The sequence below is a fragment of the Balearica regulorum genome, chromosome 2, assembly GCF_011004875.1.
Source record: "Balearica regulorum gibbericeps isolate bBalReg1 chromosome 2, bBalReg1.pri, whole genome shotgun sequence".
Classification (NCBI taxonomy): Eukaryota; Metazoa; Chordata; class Aves; order Gruiformes; family Gruidae; genus Balearica; species Balearica regulorum.
In genome coordinates, this window is record NC_046185.1 from 95,410,211 (window position 1) to 95,430,266 (window position 20,056).

At 45.3% G+C, this 20,056-nt stretch overlaps 1 protein-coding gene across 1 annotated transcript in view; it reads left to right on the plus strand.

Moving 5' to 3' along the window:
- LY86 (lymphocyte antigen 86) overlaps positions 1-4,217 on the plus strand; it is a 29,527-nt gene extending 25,310 nt beyond the window's left edge. The window contains exons 4-5 of the mRNA XM_075744981.1: positions 492-544; positions 3,465-4,217. Of these exons, the coding sequence (XP_075601096.1) occupies positions 492-544; positions 3,465-3,560 (149 nt within the window). The 3' untranslated portion in view covers positions 3,561-4,217. The remainder of the gene's footprint in view (positions 1-491; positions 545-3,464) is intronic.
- Positions 4,218-20,056: the final 15,839 nt, after the last annotated feature.

The following is a 20,056-nucleotide window of genomic DNA, read 5'->3' on the forward strand; positions in this document are numbered from 1 at the left end:
CAGTGAGGTAGACATGTTCTTAATACTTTAAGGTCACGTTCAGCAAGCAGTCAGTAGTCCACACTTCCAGAAAAACTCAGCTCAGGTTGGTTCTTCTTAAAGTTACTAAAACAGTATAGTTCAACTATTGCACCTGCAGGTGTTTAATAGATCATGCTAAAAGGACTTGTGTCTGGCAGTTTCCCTCCCCTTTCATTTCCTCATTTGCAAGATGCATGCTGATATAGGAACACCCACCCTGTTGTGCAAAGAAATGACCCTGTCCTCTGCTCAGAAAGGGACTACAGGTCCTCCTTGAGCCCAGACTCTGCCCTGATTTGCCCATAATGCAGTACAAATCCTGACATTTCTCTCAGGAGGGCTGTTAGCAAGACATAACACTTGTAATTGCACTTCAAAATGCTCCAGTGACAAAAGAGCGTCTATGATCAGCTGCTTGTTTCCTTTATGTGCTGCATGTCTAACCACCCATCACCATTTTTATGTTTCAGAACATCTCTACTATGAGGGACCAGTCACATTGGGAATCAAAGAAATCCCACAGGTAAGATCATGACAGCTGTGATCCCAAGCAGAAGGACTTTCTGGATGAGGTATGGTCAGAGAACTGCCAGCAATAACATCAACATATTCCAAGCTCCTCCAGCTGGCACACTGGATCTGATAGTGTTTACATGTTTTTGATATGAAATTAAGTGGCTCTGCTTAAAGCATTAGAGAGCCACCATTATCCAGAGATGGACAGGTTTTCTTAGGATAGCAGATCCCCTCTACCAGTACTACATCATGCAGCCAGACAGTTCTTTAGTCAGCTCCCCTCTCTATTAGTCTTAAAACAGCAAGAAAAGAATCAGCTCCAAGCAACTCTTGAGTGACCAAGGCTGCAATGCAGCTCACTCCTTAGTGGGCTGAACAATTTGGAGAAGCTCATTCATCCTCAATGGCTATAAAAAGCAATTTAGATAACTATTACAATTGTATGTGTTGCACTGTATATATATATGGTGTTTGTTAGAGACAGAGGTCTTCAGTTACAACCTAGAAAGTATAAGCTATTGGGCCAAGAACACTTTCTCTGGACTTATAGAGCCTTAAAGAAAAAAATTTCTTAGGTGAGAAAACGGGCTGTACTCCAGACACTGCTCTGAATTCCCTGGTCATCCATTACAGATGGTCTTTACAAGCAGCCTTCTCCACACTCAGCTAAGTCTCCTTCTAGAACATCAATTGAATAATATTGCAAAGCAAGATGGGTCTCAGATGCTGAACACACCAGTCTCTCAACTGTATGCAACATGAAGATATGTTTGACCAGTAAATAACAAAGAATTTTTAGCCACGTACACAAAGAGACTGGATTGAAGGGGAGAAGGCAAAATCTGGATCAAGGTATCTGGTTAAGAATGTGGTGAAGAAAGGATCACAGTCACCACTGTGAAAGCACACCATTCAGGTGGTCAAACACTCCTTTAAATTTACTTACACAGAGGAAGAAGAGCACAGCATGAGCTCTCAGTTCTTCAGCAGCAGACATAAAACCTGTATCAGAGCCTCAATATGAGCTCTGGGGTCTGCTCAGCACTGGATTCATCCAGGTGCAGGAAAAGATAAGATCAGAACAAAGATACAGAACAAGGACACTAGTCTGAGAGCCAGGCTTGCCAAGACCTGCAGAGGTGATAACAAGGATAGCTGGCTTCTGGGAGGATCAAAACTCTGTAAAAGCTACCAAGTCGTACACCTCAGTCTTCCCTTGGCAATAGCAGCAACCACAACCTGAATTTCCCAAGACTTTCACACGGGGAGCTGGGCCCCCTTATGCAAGCTGTTATCCCACCCTTACCAGCCTGCTTCCCTAAAGGCTACATCTAGACATGCTGTGTTGAGCAATGCCTCTTGATCTCTCACACTGGAGTGCCCAAGATCGTATCAGTCAGCATCCTGCTCCACGAGCAGCTTTACTAACATACTGAGGACGCTTATGTAGTAAAGTCCCTAGAAAAACTGAGAAATAGGTTTTTAGACCAAGGAGGAAGCCCTAGAAATACACAGACCAGTAAAACTCCAGTTCTGGGCAAATTAACTTAATTGGGAGCCAGAAATTCTTAGGACTATTCACAAACCTCTTAACAATTTTTACCCCATGAGGAAAAAATTACTCTAGAGGAAGAAAAAATCTAATCACTAATGAGCAATCAAAATGAGTTATTACATACTCTCTTCCATGAATTAAACTATAAGCTTTTGGAGAATTAACATGCTTGTTAGAAAGGGAATAGGAAGCCTTTTATTGTTAATTAATCAATCATACAAATAATGCCATCCTTCCATGCTGGCAATAAGGAGTTATTTTATACAGCAGTTATCTTCTGCTCATTACAAACAACAGCCTCATCTGATCAGCCTGAAGGACATTTGTACAGTCTGCACAGCAATTACAAGGCTGTATTCGCATGAGCACATTGCCATTGGGCCTCTCTAAATGTGGATGTTAGACTTAACTTGAACCTCTCTGAAGACCAGTTATTGCTTTAGAAATCCCATGGTAAACAGCAAATGCCAAGAAACCTGACTCATTCTAGCTGTGCCTCCCTTCTATTCCACAACCCAAAGTATTCTGAGCAGGGCAAGATCTTTCTATGGTTCAAAGCCAGGAGGCCATTGCTTGCCAAGATCTCCTACCCCAGGTTTTGCTCCCCTCCACACTCCAGAAAAAACAAAGAAATACTGCAGTGCCAGCAATCTAGAGTGAAATCTAGTTCACCTCTTCTTCCAAACCTCTTAAGTGAGCCTTGTCACCTCCCCTGCTCAGTGCTTCCCCAAGTGTCTGGAGAGAGCAGTTTTGACCAATACAAGACAGCCATGGCTTCTTTGAAGTTGAGATTTTTTACACTGCAATGCTACAAGTTCTCCTCAAAGCCTGAATTAGCAGTTTTAACTACACAATTTGAAACTAAGCTACTGCTTGTTTTATTATATAGGAATTAATCACAGACTGAGTCATCTATACATATAGATCTCCCAAGGTGGTCTTATAAAAATTCATATCGATAACAGTGTATACACTGAACAACAAGATCCAAGGAGGAGAAGTGCCAGACAACTGAGCGCCTCTTCCCTTAAAGTTACTAAACAGCACAGGCCATACTGTGCTTGTTCATAAGAAACATGTAAAGTTACACAGATTCTAAAGGAATTTTTACGCATCAAAACATTTTGTTCTCCTTGCACTGTTTTAATTTTGACCTTGTGCTGTCAGCATTGATATCCCTGATGAGACTATTTTGGCAGAATATACGGGCAAGTCCTTCACCAGTTCTGAAACATTTGGACAAGAAATGTTTTGGAGGAATTTGATGTGAAAAGTGTTATTCTGTTTCTAGGAAGAGGACTCTGTCTTAGAAACAGCAGTAGTTTTATACTACTGGTGAGCTAATCTCTTGCTTTATGTTTGTCTCATATAGGGAGATTACACTATTTCAGCAAAGCTGACTAATGAAGATCACGTCACTGTTGCTTGTGCCGATTTTACTGTGAAAAATTATTTAGAGTATTATTAGCAACAAACCGATTTCATGAAAGCTACAGACTACCAAAGCTATTCCAGCCAAGTGAGCTGCTTGCATGCTACAGTGATTCTAAAGGAAATAATCCCCACATGGTGGTTCTGATGCTATTCCTCTTTATAATTCACTGTTTTCAAGAAGTCACTAGACCCTCTAGTGGTAATTTTATCTCTAAATGCACACTGTAGCCCACTTTTTGCTTCTAATATATACAGCTGCAAGTAGAAAGTATCTGATACCAACATTTTCATCTTAGGATGAAAATGGCATGAGGCAGAACCAGCAAGAGGCTAAACATTTTTTTTTTTTCAGTAAGTTATGGAGGTATCCATTTTTAACACAGACTAAGGATGACTTTTACATGTATCACATATTCTGCAATTACAGCACTCAACATTTTTAATCTTCCCTGGGGCCTGTCTGGAGCCTCCACTAGTATAGATTTTGTTATAACCACAGAACAAAGACCAAATAGGATGAACACACCTTTTTTCTAGTTATTCATGTCCTGTCACTAGATTCATATCACTTGAGTCTTCTGGAGTCTACCTGGAATAATTTGCTCTTTAATGTCTTTTAAGTGGTATGTGAATCATTCTGTACCTAAGCTATGTGCTTTTCTTGCTTCTCAATAAATTCATAATGAAATAATTTTTTTCCTCATTTTTCCTCATGATTCTAGGATATATCCAAAGTTTAAAGGGGGGGGGGGGGGGAAGGGAGGGGGAAAAAGATTGAAGGAAACTAGTTAAATGAGCATTTTTTAAAATATGAAATATCAGTCATGCTGACACACATTTTACAGTAGCAGAAGACAAACTGTTCATTGCTTTGAGCCCGAAGCCCCAGGAAAAGTAAACAAATTTCACTCCCAGGTGTGGCACATCCCCAAACCCTCTCATTCCAAGAGCCTTTGCAGCTGGCATAGCTGATGAGTAGGTAGATAACCAAGTATAGGGTAGCACATGGGATTAGGATCTTGGGTTGGAGAGCATGGAAACCCATTGGAAAGACTTGAAGTGTAGGGGAGGATAAGGAGTAGAGTTGAGTTCTGATTTGGAAAGGTAGGGGCAGGAATCACAGCCACAGGAGGGTCCTGGAGCTGAGCACAGGCTTACAAAGGACAGTAGCAAGCATTGGGCTGCATGGCTCAGCTTGGAGAGGTTCAGCATGTACAGCTAGGGCAGCTGTGGCTCACAGCTGGCTACACAGGATCTGACACATGGCCTCCATGCTACACACCCACATGCTGCAGCTCAGATTCCTGAGCAGCAAGAGCATCCCTGCTGCACAAATGACCAACACCGCAGAGCGGCCAACAGCTAGTGGCAAGGGATAGTCCCTTGCTTCCCTCCTGTGCAGGAAGATTCTCACCTGACATCCCAGCAAAGGTGAGCAAGTCTTTGAGGCTTGACTGGCTTTAGGGAGGCTTACCACTGTTGAACATGAACCAACAAGTGCCATAAAATGGGCTAGAGCACATTTAACATGCTGCTGTTTCAGCCATTTGTATTATACTCTGATTTGGAAAGAAAAAAAAGAAAGGAAGGTCAGGGGTTCATCACAGCTTTAGCCACCACTCCCCAGATCAGGGCTCAACTCTAAAGCGTGATGCTGTTTTGGAAGCAGTGCATCCAAGTCACCACCATTGCTCTGTTTTAGGTCTTCATAACTAATAGAAGAGTATCACAATGCAGACACAAGCTCAGTTTTTCTCCTCATGTCAGTACCTCTTTAGATTCACCTCTCCCCATGATTCCCATAAGAGCCATACCTTGAGAAGAATCTAACAAAACTGCACTCAGCAGCAGCACTCACACAGGAGTCCATTTGCTCAGCTCTGTTCCACTGCAACCACACAACAAAAGCATGACTAAACCCCAAATTCCTGCCACCAAGCTTCTTGGTTTGTTATCTGATGGAAGACTCACCAGATGAAAAACAAACCCAGTGCTAGTTTAAGCACTTCTACTTCAAATCGATCCTGTAGCAGCCAAGATGCTCTGAGCCAGATTCATCAGGCTCCTTATACCCTGGGGCATGCCTGCAGGATCCCCCAGGCCAACCACAGCAAAGAGACCAGCCTTCACCTTCACATGGTGCGGGGACTCCCCTAGAGCATCTGTAGCAGAAGCTGCTGCAGAAGGTGTCAGCTGCCCAAAAAGGGGGAATTTAATCTCTAAAGCATCAGATTTCCGGCTCTCGAGATTCTCCATCACTGACCCTTCACTGTCCAGCTCACACAGACATTGCAGATTCTTGCTCACAGCACCAGCTGAACAGCATTTGGCTTCTGTCGTGGGTTGACCCTGGCTGAGGGCCAGGTGCCCACCAGAGCCGCTCTATCACTCCCCTCTTTCATTAGACAGGGGAGAAAAGGTACAATGAAAAAAAAGAAAACTTACGGGTCGAGATAAGGACAGGGAGAGATCATTCTCTAATTATCATCATGAGCAAAACAGACCGAACTTAGAGAGGGAATTCATCTTGTTTATTACTAAGCAAAACAGAGTAGAAGAATAAGAAATAAAACCAAATCTTAAAAACACCTCCCCCCACCCCTCCCATCTTCCTGGGCCCAACTTCACTCCCGGCTTCAACCTCCGCCCCCCCCAGCGGCACAGGGGGACGGGGAGTGGGGGTTACGGTCAGTTCCTCATGCAGTGTTTCTGCTGCTTCTTCATCCTCAGGAGGAGGACTCATCGACCCCACCCTGCTCCAGCGTGGGGTCCCTCTCACGGGAGACAGTCCTTTACGACCTTCTCCAACGTGAGTCTCCTCCACAGGGTGCAGACCTTCAGGAGCAAACTGCTCCAGCGTGGGTCCCCCACGGGGTCACAAGTCCTGTCAGCAAACCTGCTCTGGCATGGGCTCCTCTCTCCACGGATCCACAGGTCCTGCCAGGAGCTTGCTCCAGCGTGGGCTTCCCACGGGGCCACAGCCTCCTTCAGGTGTCTCCACCTGCTCTATCATGGGGTCCTCCACGGGCTGCAGGTGGAATCGCTACACCCCCTCATCCTCCCTCCATGGGCTGCATGGGGACAGCCTGCTTCACCATGGTCTTCACCACGGGCTGCAGGGGAATCTTGCTCCAGCGCCTGGAGCACCTCCTCCCCCTCCTTCTGCACTGACCTTGGTGTCTGCAGATGTTCTTACATCTTCTCACTCCTCTCTCTGGCTGAAAAAGCGCTCTCTAACTGTTTTTCTCTTTCTTAAATATGTTATCACAGAGGCGCTGATTGGCTTGGCCTTGGCCAACGGCGGGTCTGTCTTGGAGCCGGCTGGCATTGGCTCTGTCAGACACAGGGGAAGCTTCTAGCAGCTTCTCACAGAAGCCACCCCTGTAGCCCCCCCGCTACCAAAACCTTGCCACACAAAACCAACATAGCTTCCTATCACAAAATTGGAATTAAGCTGAAGATCCAAGACTAAATCTTAAACCCACACTCCAAGTCTTAAACTGGAGCTTACTCCATAGCAGGAGAAAGGTAGGGTTGCCATACCAGAGTCATGGAGCTTCATTGTCTAAAAATCATTCTGGACTTAACAGCTCAAGGCCTCAGCTGCTCTCTAAAACTAAAAAGGGCTCTGCCCCATCAGCCTAAGAAATGCCTCAGTTTCTTACTTGATTTCCTGTTTCTAATCAGACACCATTGTGCATGGTCAAGCAACAAAAACAGGGCTTATCTTCATTGATCCCAGCACAGTTAATTAATCCCTTGCTGTCCCAGAAGGTCTGGGGTATATTCACATTATCACACCAGAATTCAGACACGTTTGGCAGCTACTGCAGTTGTCTTTCTGAAACAACCCTCATAAAGCTTAGTAAGGGCACTGTAGCAACACCCAGGCTCTGAACTACCAGCTCAGCTGTGCAAGAGTGAGAGCAATATCCTCCAGGGATTTGCAACCTGAGCAAGGAGGCAGGTTTTGCCAAAAACATTTCCAGCCAGCTCTCCTTGAAGTCAGGGGAATAGGGCACAAGTGAATCCCACGGCCAAAATCTGGGCTCTCAGCACTTGCTAGGGAGATTGCTTGAATTGGAAGCATCTTTATGCTGTTGTTTCTGTTATGTTCTTTTATGCTACTCTTTCCCTAAAGATCCATTGTTTACAGTTCTCATAGGCCATCTGCTACACTCTCTGGTGTAGCCCTAAAATAATCCCAGAGTGCCTCAATTTTATTCTTTTGATAGTGCTCTACAGCATGAGAAAGGGGAGCAAGGGAAAGAGGACATCTAAAGGGTGTCATTCCAATAAAAAACAACTTTTTGTCCTAAAGGACACTGGGAAGATAAAGCACAAAGATATCTATACCCTCAGCTCTCATGCAATGGACTATGATGAAGAATCTGCCTAGAATATAGACCCCAGTCTCTTTAGGGGATTATTCTTAACTAATCTTCCCAGGACTCACAAATGCTTCAGCAAGATAAATGGAATGAGAGTCCAGTCCCCAGGAGCTCCCACAGGGCTCTGGTCAACACAATGATCGGTGTGCTACAAATACACTCCATAATCAGTTAAAGCTGAGATAAAAGAGCTACTACAATGTTTCTACCAAGTCATGCGCAGACTAGTCAGAGACTTCTGTATCTGAGGAGGCAAAGTAAAAGACTGCCAGATATGAACAGATCTCCCACCACTCCTTCACACCAGCACACCCCTAGATCAGCATGAAGGTCCACCCAGAAATCTACCTCTCACCCACCCAGCCTTGTTATGTGGCTGTACACTGCAGAGACCCTCATTTCTATGCAGCAGTAGGATGGGACTCCTTCTGGAGGGCAGCTCTCATACTAACATGGCACATGCCACAGTGTTGAACAAGCTTAAAACTGGAAAGCCTTCCTGGACCTCACATGATGGAGGTAGTACCTCCCTCACACAGCACAAGAGAGCTGGCTGTAGCAGATAATGAGGACAGAAAGTCACATATGGTCCCCTGGGACAGCAAGGGGAAGTCTTGCTTGGACTGCTCTGCCAGCCTTCCAGTGTCCCCTCAATAGCCACACCTCCAGGGAGGCCCCCAAAAACAAGTACTCTGGCCAGATAATGTGGAACCATTTAAAAATAAGACTTGTAAAAAAATGTATCATTAAGCAATCCTCTGCAGACTAACATCCACAGGGTTAACTTCCCACTGTTTACTCTCTTCCCTTTCCCCCTCAGCCTGGCCTCTCCTTCAAGGCAGAGACACTCTGTGGTTCTTGAGCACTGCCCTGACCCAGCAAGGGGAGTCATAGTATTAGCAGGTCCATTCAAGCCCAGGTCCCCACTTGTCTCTAGTGTAAACCTATTAGCAGCTGGCCTTAAACTGAATCTGAACTCAGGCACACTGGTGTGTACAACAACCTCCCCAAAAAGAGTACCAAAAAAAGAAAAACAACGGGAGGGACAAAAGTGGTGACAAAAGAAGCCATGGAAGGAAAGAAACAAAGCTGCCTTTGTTCTGCTCTTAACATAAAATGAGATGCAAGATGTTTGCATAAAAAGATCCTGCTCATGAAGCCTTAAAACTTTCTCCTCCCTCTGCCTCTCCATAACATTACTGCATTCCTCACCCATGTTACCTGGTCCAGAAGCTCTTTAGGTATTTTTCCCCACAAGTGAGACTGGGTGAGAACGCCACATTCACCAAGTGAGCTCCCTGCCAGACACCAACCATGGAGCCTAAAAGGATCAGAGAGGAGCAATTAATTTCAGCCAGGACACTAATTGCCAAGAGGGATTCAAGCACCTCTACTGGGGAGAAGCAGGGAAGCCTGAACAAAGAAATCAGAGAAGAGGCTCCCGAAGGTCCCAGCCCGAGGCTCAGGAGGATTTTCTGCCAGCAGGGTATTTTGTTGATAAGGGTTGAAGAGCTACTCAGTCTGCCAGGCATGAGCCTGCAAGATGGTAAAGCATTCCCTGTTGGTCCTGTGATAATGCCTATACTATCTACTTATACAATAAGCCTTAGGTTGTTTTCCTAAACCAGGCAGCAGCTGGCAAAGCTAAAATAAGCTACTGTTGTCTCACACTGCAGTAAAGCAGCCTCACACATACTTTCTTTCTCCCTACTGATACTTTTCTTCTTCCACTCGGCTGCACAGAGGATACTGATGCCATCAATGCAAGAGCAGGGCACTCCCCAACCGAGCAGGGAACAACTTAAGAGGTTCAAACTCCAACCACTTTGATCAGGAGAGTGGCTCCACCAGAGCCAAAATAAATGTTTGCCGTTAATCCCGTGCCCTCTGTTTGCTTGTGTGGCTCTCATTTTATTAGCTTTCTTATGGTAAGTTTTACAGCTGGGGTTAGCAGAGTGATAAAATGCAGAGATTATTCTTCACTGACGCCGATTTGCTTCTCCCTAATTTAATGCAGCTTTACCTTGAAAAACCAATACTTTGACCCAAGATGCTCTCTTGCCCCTTGCAAAACTTCATCTCTTTCTACCACCTGACAAACATCAGTTTGGAAAAGAGGGGGCTCCGGAGCAGGAGGAGAGCAAGTCATAATCAGGTTTTCCTACTGAATGCTTGAGACACACTTTACTAGAGCGCCCAAATCAGACATCCTCCTCAATCTTTGCACCACTGTGCTGGCAATGATTTACCCCCTCCTCCCTCCCAGCAGTGCTCTGCCTGGGCTTCCACAGGACCCCTTGGGTGCCAGAACACAAATAACTACAGGATCAGAACCATGTCGAATCACAGGATGCCAATAATTTTCTTTCTTGCCCCATCATCACCAAAGCATAACCTTCAGTGTCTGTGCAATAGGTTTTAATTCAGCCCACAGCACAATGCCATAACTTTCATCTGTTCTTTCTACTTGATTTATTCAAGTTATGCCCCAGCTATTTCCCATTCCGAAAGCCAAGAGAGAAGCCAACAGAAGGAAGGGGCTTTGTTTTGCCTTTATTTTTTTAAGTTCCAACTGCTCAGATTTGCAAGTGACACTAATATACATCACTTAGCTGGAGACATCTTTGTTATATCTAGATAAAAATCAAAGTTGAACCAATTTATTAACTGTGGCACAGCAAAAGCTGAAGAAGCTCTCAGTAGCTTTCTAGTCCCAACATGAGTTCCTGTTGCTTTGCAGCAGGCTGAGAAATTACTACTCAGTCTTTATTGTTGACTTTTATGAATGGAAAACAGTTTTGCCCCAGAGCTTGTATTTATTATTCATAGCTTGGTTTGTTCCCTAAGAAAACAGGAAAGTAGCATCAAATTCAAGGTCTCCCTGAATGTTAGGGAACTACAGATCCAGGTCAGGAATACACAATACTTTTCCATCCCTAATTCTCTCATCAACATCTCCAAGGGTAAACACATGACAAGAGACATGAGTTCAAAAATACATCAGTACCTTGAGGATGATGAACACAAATAAACAAACAGGCCTACAGCCACTACTACAATGAGGTTTTTTCCTGCAGTTGCAGAAGGTGGCAAGCAGTAAACGCTGCAGGATTTTTTTTACCTCCAAGTCACTGCTGCTTGCTCACACAGCACTCTCATATAGTAGTATCTACAGTAGCAAATTGGTCCCACTGGCCAGCAAGAGAGCTATGTGGACCCAAACCCCAAGTACAGCCAAGGTAAGACACTTGGACTCAAGTAGACTCCTGGGTGTCTGACTTTAACCATACCAGAGTATTCTGTTGCAAAAAAAATCATAGTCCACCTGTGACAATGATTCAGGGAAATTTTTCTTTGTTGGCTTGACTGAAATCAATCTCTCAGTGCAGACCTTCACACAACTGCTATCACCATCAGGATTGAGAGGTATTTTCTCTGCAAATTTTCTGGGTTTTACCTTCCACTTAGGAGGAAGCCTCAAACACAGGTGAGAGAGCTAACAAATATTAAAGTTCGAAGATCTTCTGCTTGATGTCAGAGGATGCAGCCAGACCAAGCAAAGAAGTTTGTCTGGAAAGGATGGATTAAATGGAAGAACCTTCCAGACACAGACTGGGATCACACAGCAGAGAGGACTGATAGGAAGACAACTCATCATGAGCTATTTAGAAGAAAGTCCCAAACTATAAAGTTGTACCTTTATGATATGGGGGCTTCAGCAGCCAAATTGGCTGAGGGAATTTCTGGTTGTATCAACACACCAGACTTGCGCTGTAGCTTTATTTACTTATTTTAGACTGAGCCAGTTCTCTGGCCTGACTCATACCACAAATTCTTCAGCCCAGCTGAAGGGTCAAGTTCCCAGGATGCAGCATTCCTCACATCAAAAGCTTTGTGAGGTTTCTGCATTGCCCCACCACAGACTGAAGTGCTGCTCAGGAGGCACTATCATGGCCATTTCAAGACGTTCCTGCCACTCCTGCTTCCTCAGTAGTAACTACACCCACTACACTGTAGGATCAGAAGACAGTGATGAGGATAGGGAACACCATGAAATACAGATATAAATCCAAAGAACTTGCCAAAGTGATACAACAGAGAAAGCTGGGCTGCTGTATTGCATAAATATAGTTTGTACCATCTAGAGGGAAAAAAAAAAAAAGAGAGAAACTCATGCTGTTACTAGAACCTCTGCAAAGAAATTGTTTCCTTAGAGAGGGAAAACACTGTCCTGAGCATCTCTAAGTGCTCTTGAGAGTACGTTGAAGCAGCTGCTGTGCCTCAGGAAGTGCACCCTGCTGCTGAAGGGCTGCCCCAGCTGCACCAGAGGCCATCACAAACATAGCATCCAGAGCACAGTAAAGCACCAAGGCCACTGGGGCTGTGCTCATGCCCTTGCCACTTCAGTTACATGCTCTCATCCCCTTCCTCACACCCATACTAGGTTTACCCTGTTCTGCTGCACACCTGTTCACAAAAGTGAACCAGCAGAAAGCTGCTCACCTCTGCCTTGTGCTTTCTGCTGTTTTAACTTCTTGAGCTGGCTCCACAGGTGTCATGGGGTACCATAGCCAGGAGAAGGGAAACAAGGTAGGAGGTTAAGAGCTGCCTAAACTGCTGTGGGACTGCTACCCACACACAAGGTGGTCCTGGATCCAGCTCAACTTCATAGAAACTCAATGGCAGCAGTAAAAATAAGGCTTCAAACAATCCTTTGCAGAAATCAACATTTCCTCCAAAGCTGAGACCCTGTTCCACTGGCCTTCCTAGGGACAGCCTTTTCCACAGTACCCCAAGCTCCAGTTCCTTAGTCTGAGGACCGAGCTCTCCAGCTGACATCCCATCTCAAGGAACAGCCCAGACATGTCACCCTTGCATCATACTGGCTCAGGAGGCATTCAGAGCAGCACCCAGTGCAGCCCCAGCAGGACTGCCTGGCTGCATTCATGCTGCCTTGTGCAGCAGCCCATGCCCCATGCTAATTGATGTTAACAGATCAGAGGCATAGAGGATGGAGCAATGGATACCCCCTCACACCAGAAAATCTCAGCCTGTTCCTAAAGAAAAAGCTCTACACCAGTGTTATAGGAAGGGGCTTTTCATTTCAAAATACCTTTTTAACTGTTACCTATAATTAACATTTTATGAACTTTAAATATCAGCATTTGGGCACTTGATCTGACCTTACCAAAGAGGATCTGTCCTGTCATGTGTCCCCCCAATACAAATCAAAACATTTTATGTTCTGAGCACACACACCCCCATCCCTGGGAGAAGCAGCAAGATCAGGACTTCTTTTCATTCCAAGCAGATGAAAAATATTGAAGACTTATGGCGTTTGCATGAAGTGGAAAAATCGCGCCTGGGCCAGCCTTTGCACACCAAAGATCGTTCCTGGCTGCTGTGCTGACTAGGGATAAGCTGCAGCTGATTTTCCCTTGCAGCCCCGCACCGTCCAGCACTTTGTGAGAAGTCCGTGTCTGGGGCTTCACGGCTCTTGCTGGTGACTAATAAGCGTGGGACACGTCAGTGCAAAGCTGGGACATCCCTGCCTCACACAGCCATCCAGGAGGTGGCACTGTTAAACTACTGAGCCTTGCCACTAGGCTCTCCTCCCGCCCCCCCACCCCGTCCCCTTCCCCCAGTAATCATTTTTCCTGCCTTGAGGATGGCAATACACCACTGCAAAAAACTTGGCTGAAAAAAAGCTCCTCAAACAGACAATGGCTTTATGATTACACGAGTGTTCCTCTCTTGCATCAAGATTTTAAAGGGCTGGCTAGCTAAGATGGAGATGTTTACTCAGTGTAAGGTGATGTTATACAACTTTCTCCCTCCAGCAACTGCCGGAACTGTCCTGTTTTAACCCTCTGACACCTGGACCCAGCCCATTCAAAGTCCCTTTTTTAATTTCTTTTAAACAGCCTACACCCTTAACGCACAGCAATGCAGAGCGCCTACCTAGCTCTGACCAAGCAGGCAAACAACAAAAGCACTTTATCACAAGAGACATGTTATCGCCCCAACTCCCGCTCCCTGAGCAAACAGCAGCAGTGGCTGGGGACAGCAGCACTCCTCTGCCCTGCACCACCAGACAGTGAAACAGCACAGACCTACCCTCCTCAGCAGCTTGCACCAAGACTTGCTGAGCTGAAGGGACATACTCTTTCCTGCTGGGACTCGACAGGTCCCTAATCCCCAGGGAGGAGGCAGCGATGCTGTGAGGTTTGCCAGAATTCATCTGTCGGCACTTTCATGTCCCAGCAAGGCCCCATGTGAGCATGGCTTGTTCACTGAAGGAAGGTGACTGAACAAGCTGCTGCAGCTCACAGCACTGCTTTGACTCTGTGAATTTGGAATAAAGTTCAAAGTGAGAAAAACATTCCTGAAACATCCTGGAATTATCTCCACTACACTTTGATAATGCAGACACCAGCTTTCCCCATAGACACCCCCACACACACACGCAACACTCACTGCAGTGCAAAGCCTCATCATCCAGAAATTACTGATATTCCTGCAACTATTTCATTGTTTGCAAGAAAAAGATGACAGAAGATGAGAATGTATTTGCTGGATTTTTACTTCTCAAACTTGTTTAGCAGCAGTGGAACCAACAGGTGTTAAGAAACTAGCCAGCCATGACCTGCTAGCTCTCCCTAAGCTAGATCTGGCCATGGTTGGAGGGAAATCAGTGGTCAGAGGCTCAGCATGGGAACTGGTCACCTACACTAATTCTGCTTTCAGGGCTTCAGCAAGTTCACAGATGAGTACTGCTCCCTTGAGCAAGGAGGTCCACAAATGCTCAGCCTGCCTTTTTGAAATAACAGCCCAGATGAGTCATAGCAAAGATTGCAGTGTCTATGTCTTTTTTTAGTGATTTAGAAGTTCTCATGGCCACTTTTTTCCTCCCTGAAACTTCACCCTTCTCTACCATAATTGCAGAAAGTACCAGCAAATGAGGCTTTGCAAGCTACATGCTCTGGGACAGCAGTGCCCAAATTTCTAGAGACAGGCCACAAGTTATTCTTACCATGAATACTACACACTTCATCTTCCCCAAACGTCACATATCACAGACAGGTGTAAGAGCTGACCTGTGTATGTGCAGCAACTCAACATCTCTCAGAAATGCTGCTTTTGCTGCAGGCATTCACACAAGCCCATACCCACCCTGCTTCCCACCAGGGCCATCAGGAGGATGGTCCTGGGCTGGTGGTAGCAGAGCAAGCCATTTTCCAAGAGCTCCTGGGATTCATTAGAGGATCTACTCACAAGCACTGATTTTCTGGAAACCAACCCAACTACCAGCTTTCCTGAAGACCTGGCAGACCCTCCTCTCCCACACAGAGAGCTCATGTCTGGCCTGCTGATGCAGGCAAGACCATCATGAAACACAGATGGGCTGCAGTGCCCCAGCTGCTACCTCTACCTACCATCACCAGCAGGGTAAGAGTAGCCTACTGCCTTCTTTGAAGGGCCCTCCAAAAAAAAGGCAAAGCCTTATGAATTGGCCTGCTGGGCCTCTACTTGTTGGGGACTATCTAGTGTCATACAGCAACACAGTGCAAGTGCCATAAATGTAGAAAGTTTCCAGTTAAGCAATCCTCTTTATTTTTATCACAGCCACTTTCCTAGGACTTCACTGTCTGAGGAGATATTTATCACTGAAGTGTTAATGACTTAAATATCATCTGTGTCCATACTATGAGATGATTTCAGCCCATGTTGACAAGGCAGAGCTCCCTCCTCAGAACTAGAGGAACACTAACCCCGGCACAGTGCTACTGTTATCCTTTCTGACCTCAGCAGCCAGCCAAAAAAATGTAGGGAGTGGCAAGCTTCCGTTACAAGCAAATTTGGTAGCTGAAAGAGGTGTTCCCTCCATCCCTTGAAAAGAATGCGCAAATTCCTTCCCCCCCCCCCCCCACTGTGAACACAGCAGAGCTCAAACAGCACAAAGCAATGTATTTGCTTACATTCTCATGTCCCCTTTTGAAATTCATATTCTGTTTAAAAGCCTCTTCAAACCTTGACAGCAGCTCTGGCTCTTCCTGCTGCAGGACTCAAGGGCACTGCCAGCTGTGGGCCACCAACCCTCTTCTCTGCCAGAAATTACTGACCTGCAGAGGGGACAGCCAAACAGCACATACCTGCTCCCAAGCCACCTCCAGTAACAGGCTGGTGCTCTAGAAAACCCATCCCCTGCAGCAGATCCACAGCCAGTTCATTAACAGTTTCAGCTGCCAACACAAGATTTAACAGATTTTTTTTCCCCCCTAAGAATCACCATGAAATCACTGCCTCTTACCTCCTCACAGCCCCCATCTGCAGCTGTGCTTCTCCCTTAGGCCACCACTGTCATCCCTGCCATCCCCCAGCAAGCTGATCCTACTGGAAAAAAAAAAAAAGATAGAAGTCACTGTCAGGTGGGTGAAGGGTTTGTGTCTCCCCAGGTAGCTCACTTCAGAGTCAAGGAGGAGGAAGAGAGGAAAGGGGAGAGCTGGATGATGTGTTCAGCAGCAGTTAAGCATTAGGACAGCCTTCCTCTGTCATTAAAAGGACAACTGTCATTTTTCTCTGCTCTTCTCTGTCCCTTCATATTTGACAAGTCAATAGCCACCTGAAACCCCTGCTGCCCATCATGAGCATGTGTTTGAGGCAAGGGCTCCAGTATTTCCACCTTTCAAGTTCCATTAGGGACCTTATCTGTTTCCTACTCCTACTATAAATGGAGGGAGCGCAGATTCTCCCTCCACCACCAGTTTCAGCAAGGTTTAGTCTATTATTTGCAGTTTCACCTCAGTCTATTAGTGTCTGTGGCAGCCCTCGCTGAAATCAATAGGAAAGAACCCATTTCACTGATTAAGGTGGGAATTAAATTCCTTCTCTTTCCAAGGAGCCTTGAAGTATTGCTTTCTGCTCTTCAATGCTGCTGCATCCTGCAAGGAGGGGCTGAAATGCCCTCTTCTGCTGTCACAGAAGTGAGCATGGGGGAGGACAAGTCTAATCTGAAAACTGTACTCTAGCCTGCCCCAAATAAGGTCAAGGTGATGTTTTCCAGAGGTTTAATTCTTTTGTTGAGATTTTAAGGCTGCTTGCAAAAACCATAATTATTAAATGGGTTTTCTGTTCTTTTTCAGGGAGAGTTTCTTGTGGCTTGAGAAATGTTGTTTTTCCCCCATGAAGGTGGCAGGAAATAAAGTGTGCTTCCTTTCAAATTTGGGGTAGGATTCCCCCCTCCTCCAGCTTTAGGAATACCAAGAAAAACTAAACATGGCCTTCTCTGGTTTTGCAAAGATATTTTTAGGGCTGAGTACTAAGTGCTCTCATGACTTTTGTGAAAAAGAAGAATACTGAACACTCAGGAAACCATCTCTCCTAAACACTTGGGCATGAAAAGCACTTACTGCATTAGCTTCCTCATTTCCAGGATGCCTTTCAGGCTGGTCAAAATTGCTATGTTAAGATTTAATAATAATAAGGACCTGTTTAATACATCCTAACAAAAAATGGAACACCCTCTTTTTTCCCCCGCAACTATGGCACAAAAACTTCTTAAACAGATCTCAATCCGTGCTTATTCTCACACTGCACTAACAGCTGACACAGAAGACGCTGAACTACTTCGTCAATTGATTGAGCTCAGTAAAAGAATAAGCAAGCTACATGATGAAAAGCCTGTTAGATCCACAGATTGTTTCCATTTTAATAAGTATCAGCATTGCTAATAAAAGCAAAACAAGTGATAGTCCCATAAATACTCCCTTAAGTATTCATATATCATTCAATATTCTAGAGGTTGAGCTTCATGATAGAGTAATTATTAGTCCTTATTTTTTTGTAGGGGAAGCTGAGGCCAGTAGCACAACTGGTAGTCTCCTACACCTCTAGATTGCAAGCCCAGCATCCCCACTGAAAACTAGCTGTTCCTTCCCTGTTTCTAACATACCTCTGGATCTTCAAACAAGCAGATGCCCCAAGACTAAGCAAGGACCCAGCCTGTGACTCAGCTGCCCCAGCCCAGTTTGATCCATCTCCCTCCTCCAGCAGGGAAAGAGAGGGGCTGTGCCAGCTCCCCACCCGCACAGGCTGGGGCAGCACAAGACCTCAAAGCTGTGTGAGTTCACAGGCCTGCTTGCGGCTGAAGTCCAGGTGAGCCCTGGGCACACCGTCAGGGGGCTATGCCAGCAAACGCCAATGTCTTTCCCAATCGCTGCTGGAGCAGACAGCACCAGGTGCACTGCTTAACCAACCCGGGTGCGGCTCTTATCCATTACAGCCAGTCCCCGAGACACATTGCCTTGAGTCAGCCGCTGGCAGGGCTCCCAGGGAGGCAGTCTGCTTTGCATCTTCCATCGCAGGGCAGCCCTGGCAGTAGGGAGAGGATGAGCACGCAGTGGTACACCTCTGTTCTGGGACAGCATCACATCTCCTTTTTGCTAACGTACACTTTTATAGGAGAGAATAAACAGGGTCTAAAAGCAGTTGAATCAAACCAGGGTTTGAACTGGTTGGCTAAACACGCACAAACCCATATGAATGCACTTATGTGAGCTGACAACTGGTTTTTATCTGGTTAGCGCTCATCAATTAATTACAGACCAGCATGTCCACACCATGGTTTCTCTGTGATTTAGCCAAGTCAATTTTCCAAAACAATTTAACTAACCCAGTCACAACTGAAGATGTAGAAATATATTTCATGATCTGGGACAGCAGAGTACAGTCAAGACTGAGGCACACAGTGCACATAAATGCAGCCATTCCAAGCCCATTAGAGAAACTCCCTGGGACTGCTTACAATGTCCATGCCCACCCCAGCCTTCTTGCAGGGACTTACATTGAGGAAGAGGGGTATATGCCTGGGTCTTATTTACTTAAGGTACATTAAGCCTAAGCTTAAGGTTTGTGCTCAGACTCCAGCATGCAAAGGGAAGGTAACAAACAGCTGAGGAGCAGTAGCATCTTAAACAGCTGCAGCTGTTTCCCCAGTGAACGTGATTCAGAGCCTCAGCGTTCAAGAGCTGAGGCTCAGAACATAGCAACAATCCTTGCAAAATATTTTGCTTCTTGTCTTTTTTTCCCTTCTTCTCCCCCACACAGCTTTTTAACCTCTTGATGCCTGTGCCGAGTTCCTCCCTAAAATAGGTCTCAGGGTGGAACATACTTGCCACTTGATCCGTGGCTTGCTAAGTTTAGCCAAACACAGACTGCCTATATAAGATGGTTCTCTTGAAACATCAGTAGCCACACGTAAAGTTGCCAATGTCATCCAGGAAGTGGGATGCCACGGCAGTTATATTTTTTACTTAAAATAATAAGAAACTTTCATATTCTGTGGAGACACAACCATAAATTTGATTCCAAAAAAAATAGAGAAAAAGAAAGGACAGACTTCAGCAAAGCAGCACTTGAGCTATAAGAGAACCTTTGTATTTAACATATGTAGAAGAGATTAACTCTGAATTTGACTGGAGTCACTGAAAGCTAAAAAGAAAGAGAACAACCTGTTTCAAGTAATTTTTGGCAGAGTTAAAGTAGAAAACAGACTGGTAACCTAGAGGAAGGGAAGACATAGAAGGAAAAAAAAAAAAGAAGAATACATCAACATAACCTACAATTCTCCCTTCTTAAGTAGTGTTCAATGTCAGCATCTGACTTTGTAAATACATGAGTTCTGAAGAAGTATCAAATACCCAACTGCTCCTCCATCCAATAAGGCACTGTGAGCCACAGAAACAGTTTTCCCGGGATCTTTGCAGGGGTGACACCAGGGGCTGCCAAAGAGCCTTTCTTTTACACTCTGTAGACAGCTGTGGCTCCCTGTACTTGCAGCACCACAGAGAGCCAAGCTCTGATGCTGACCATCAGCCTAGGTCTAAGTATTCCCAAAGTAGCTTTTTTCCTCTAATAAAAATTAAAAAGGCAATAAAAATAACAATTGGTTATGAACTTAAGCCCATCATTTAGAGAATTAAAAATAAACAATACAATTATTTAAAAATTACCTGGCAACAGTACCTTCAGAGTTAGAGAATCTCCTGTAGATAGGGGAAGTATCAGGTTAGCTTGTCTCTCCATGCAGGAGAGGGCAGAAACCCGCACTAGGAGCAACATTTCCAGTCATCTCATCTTC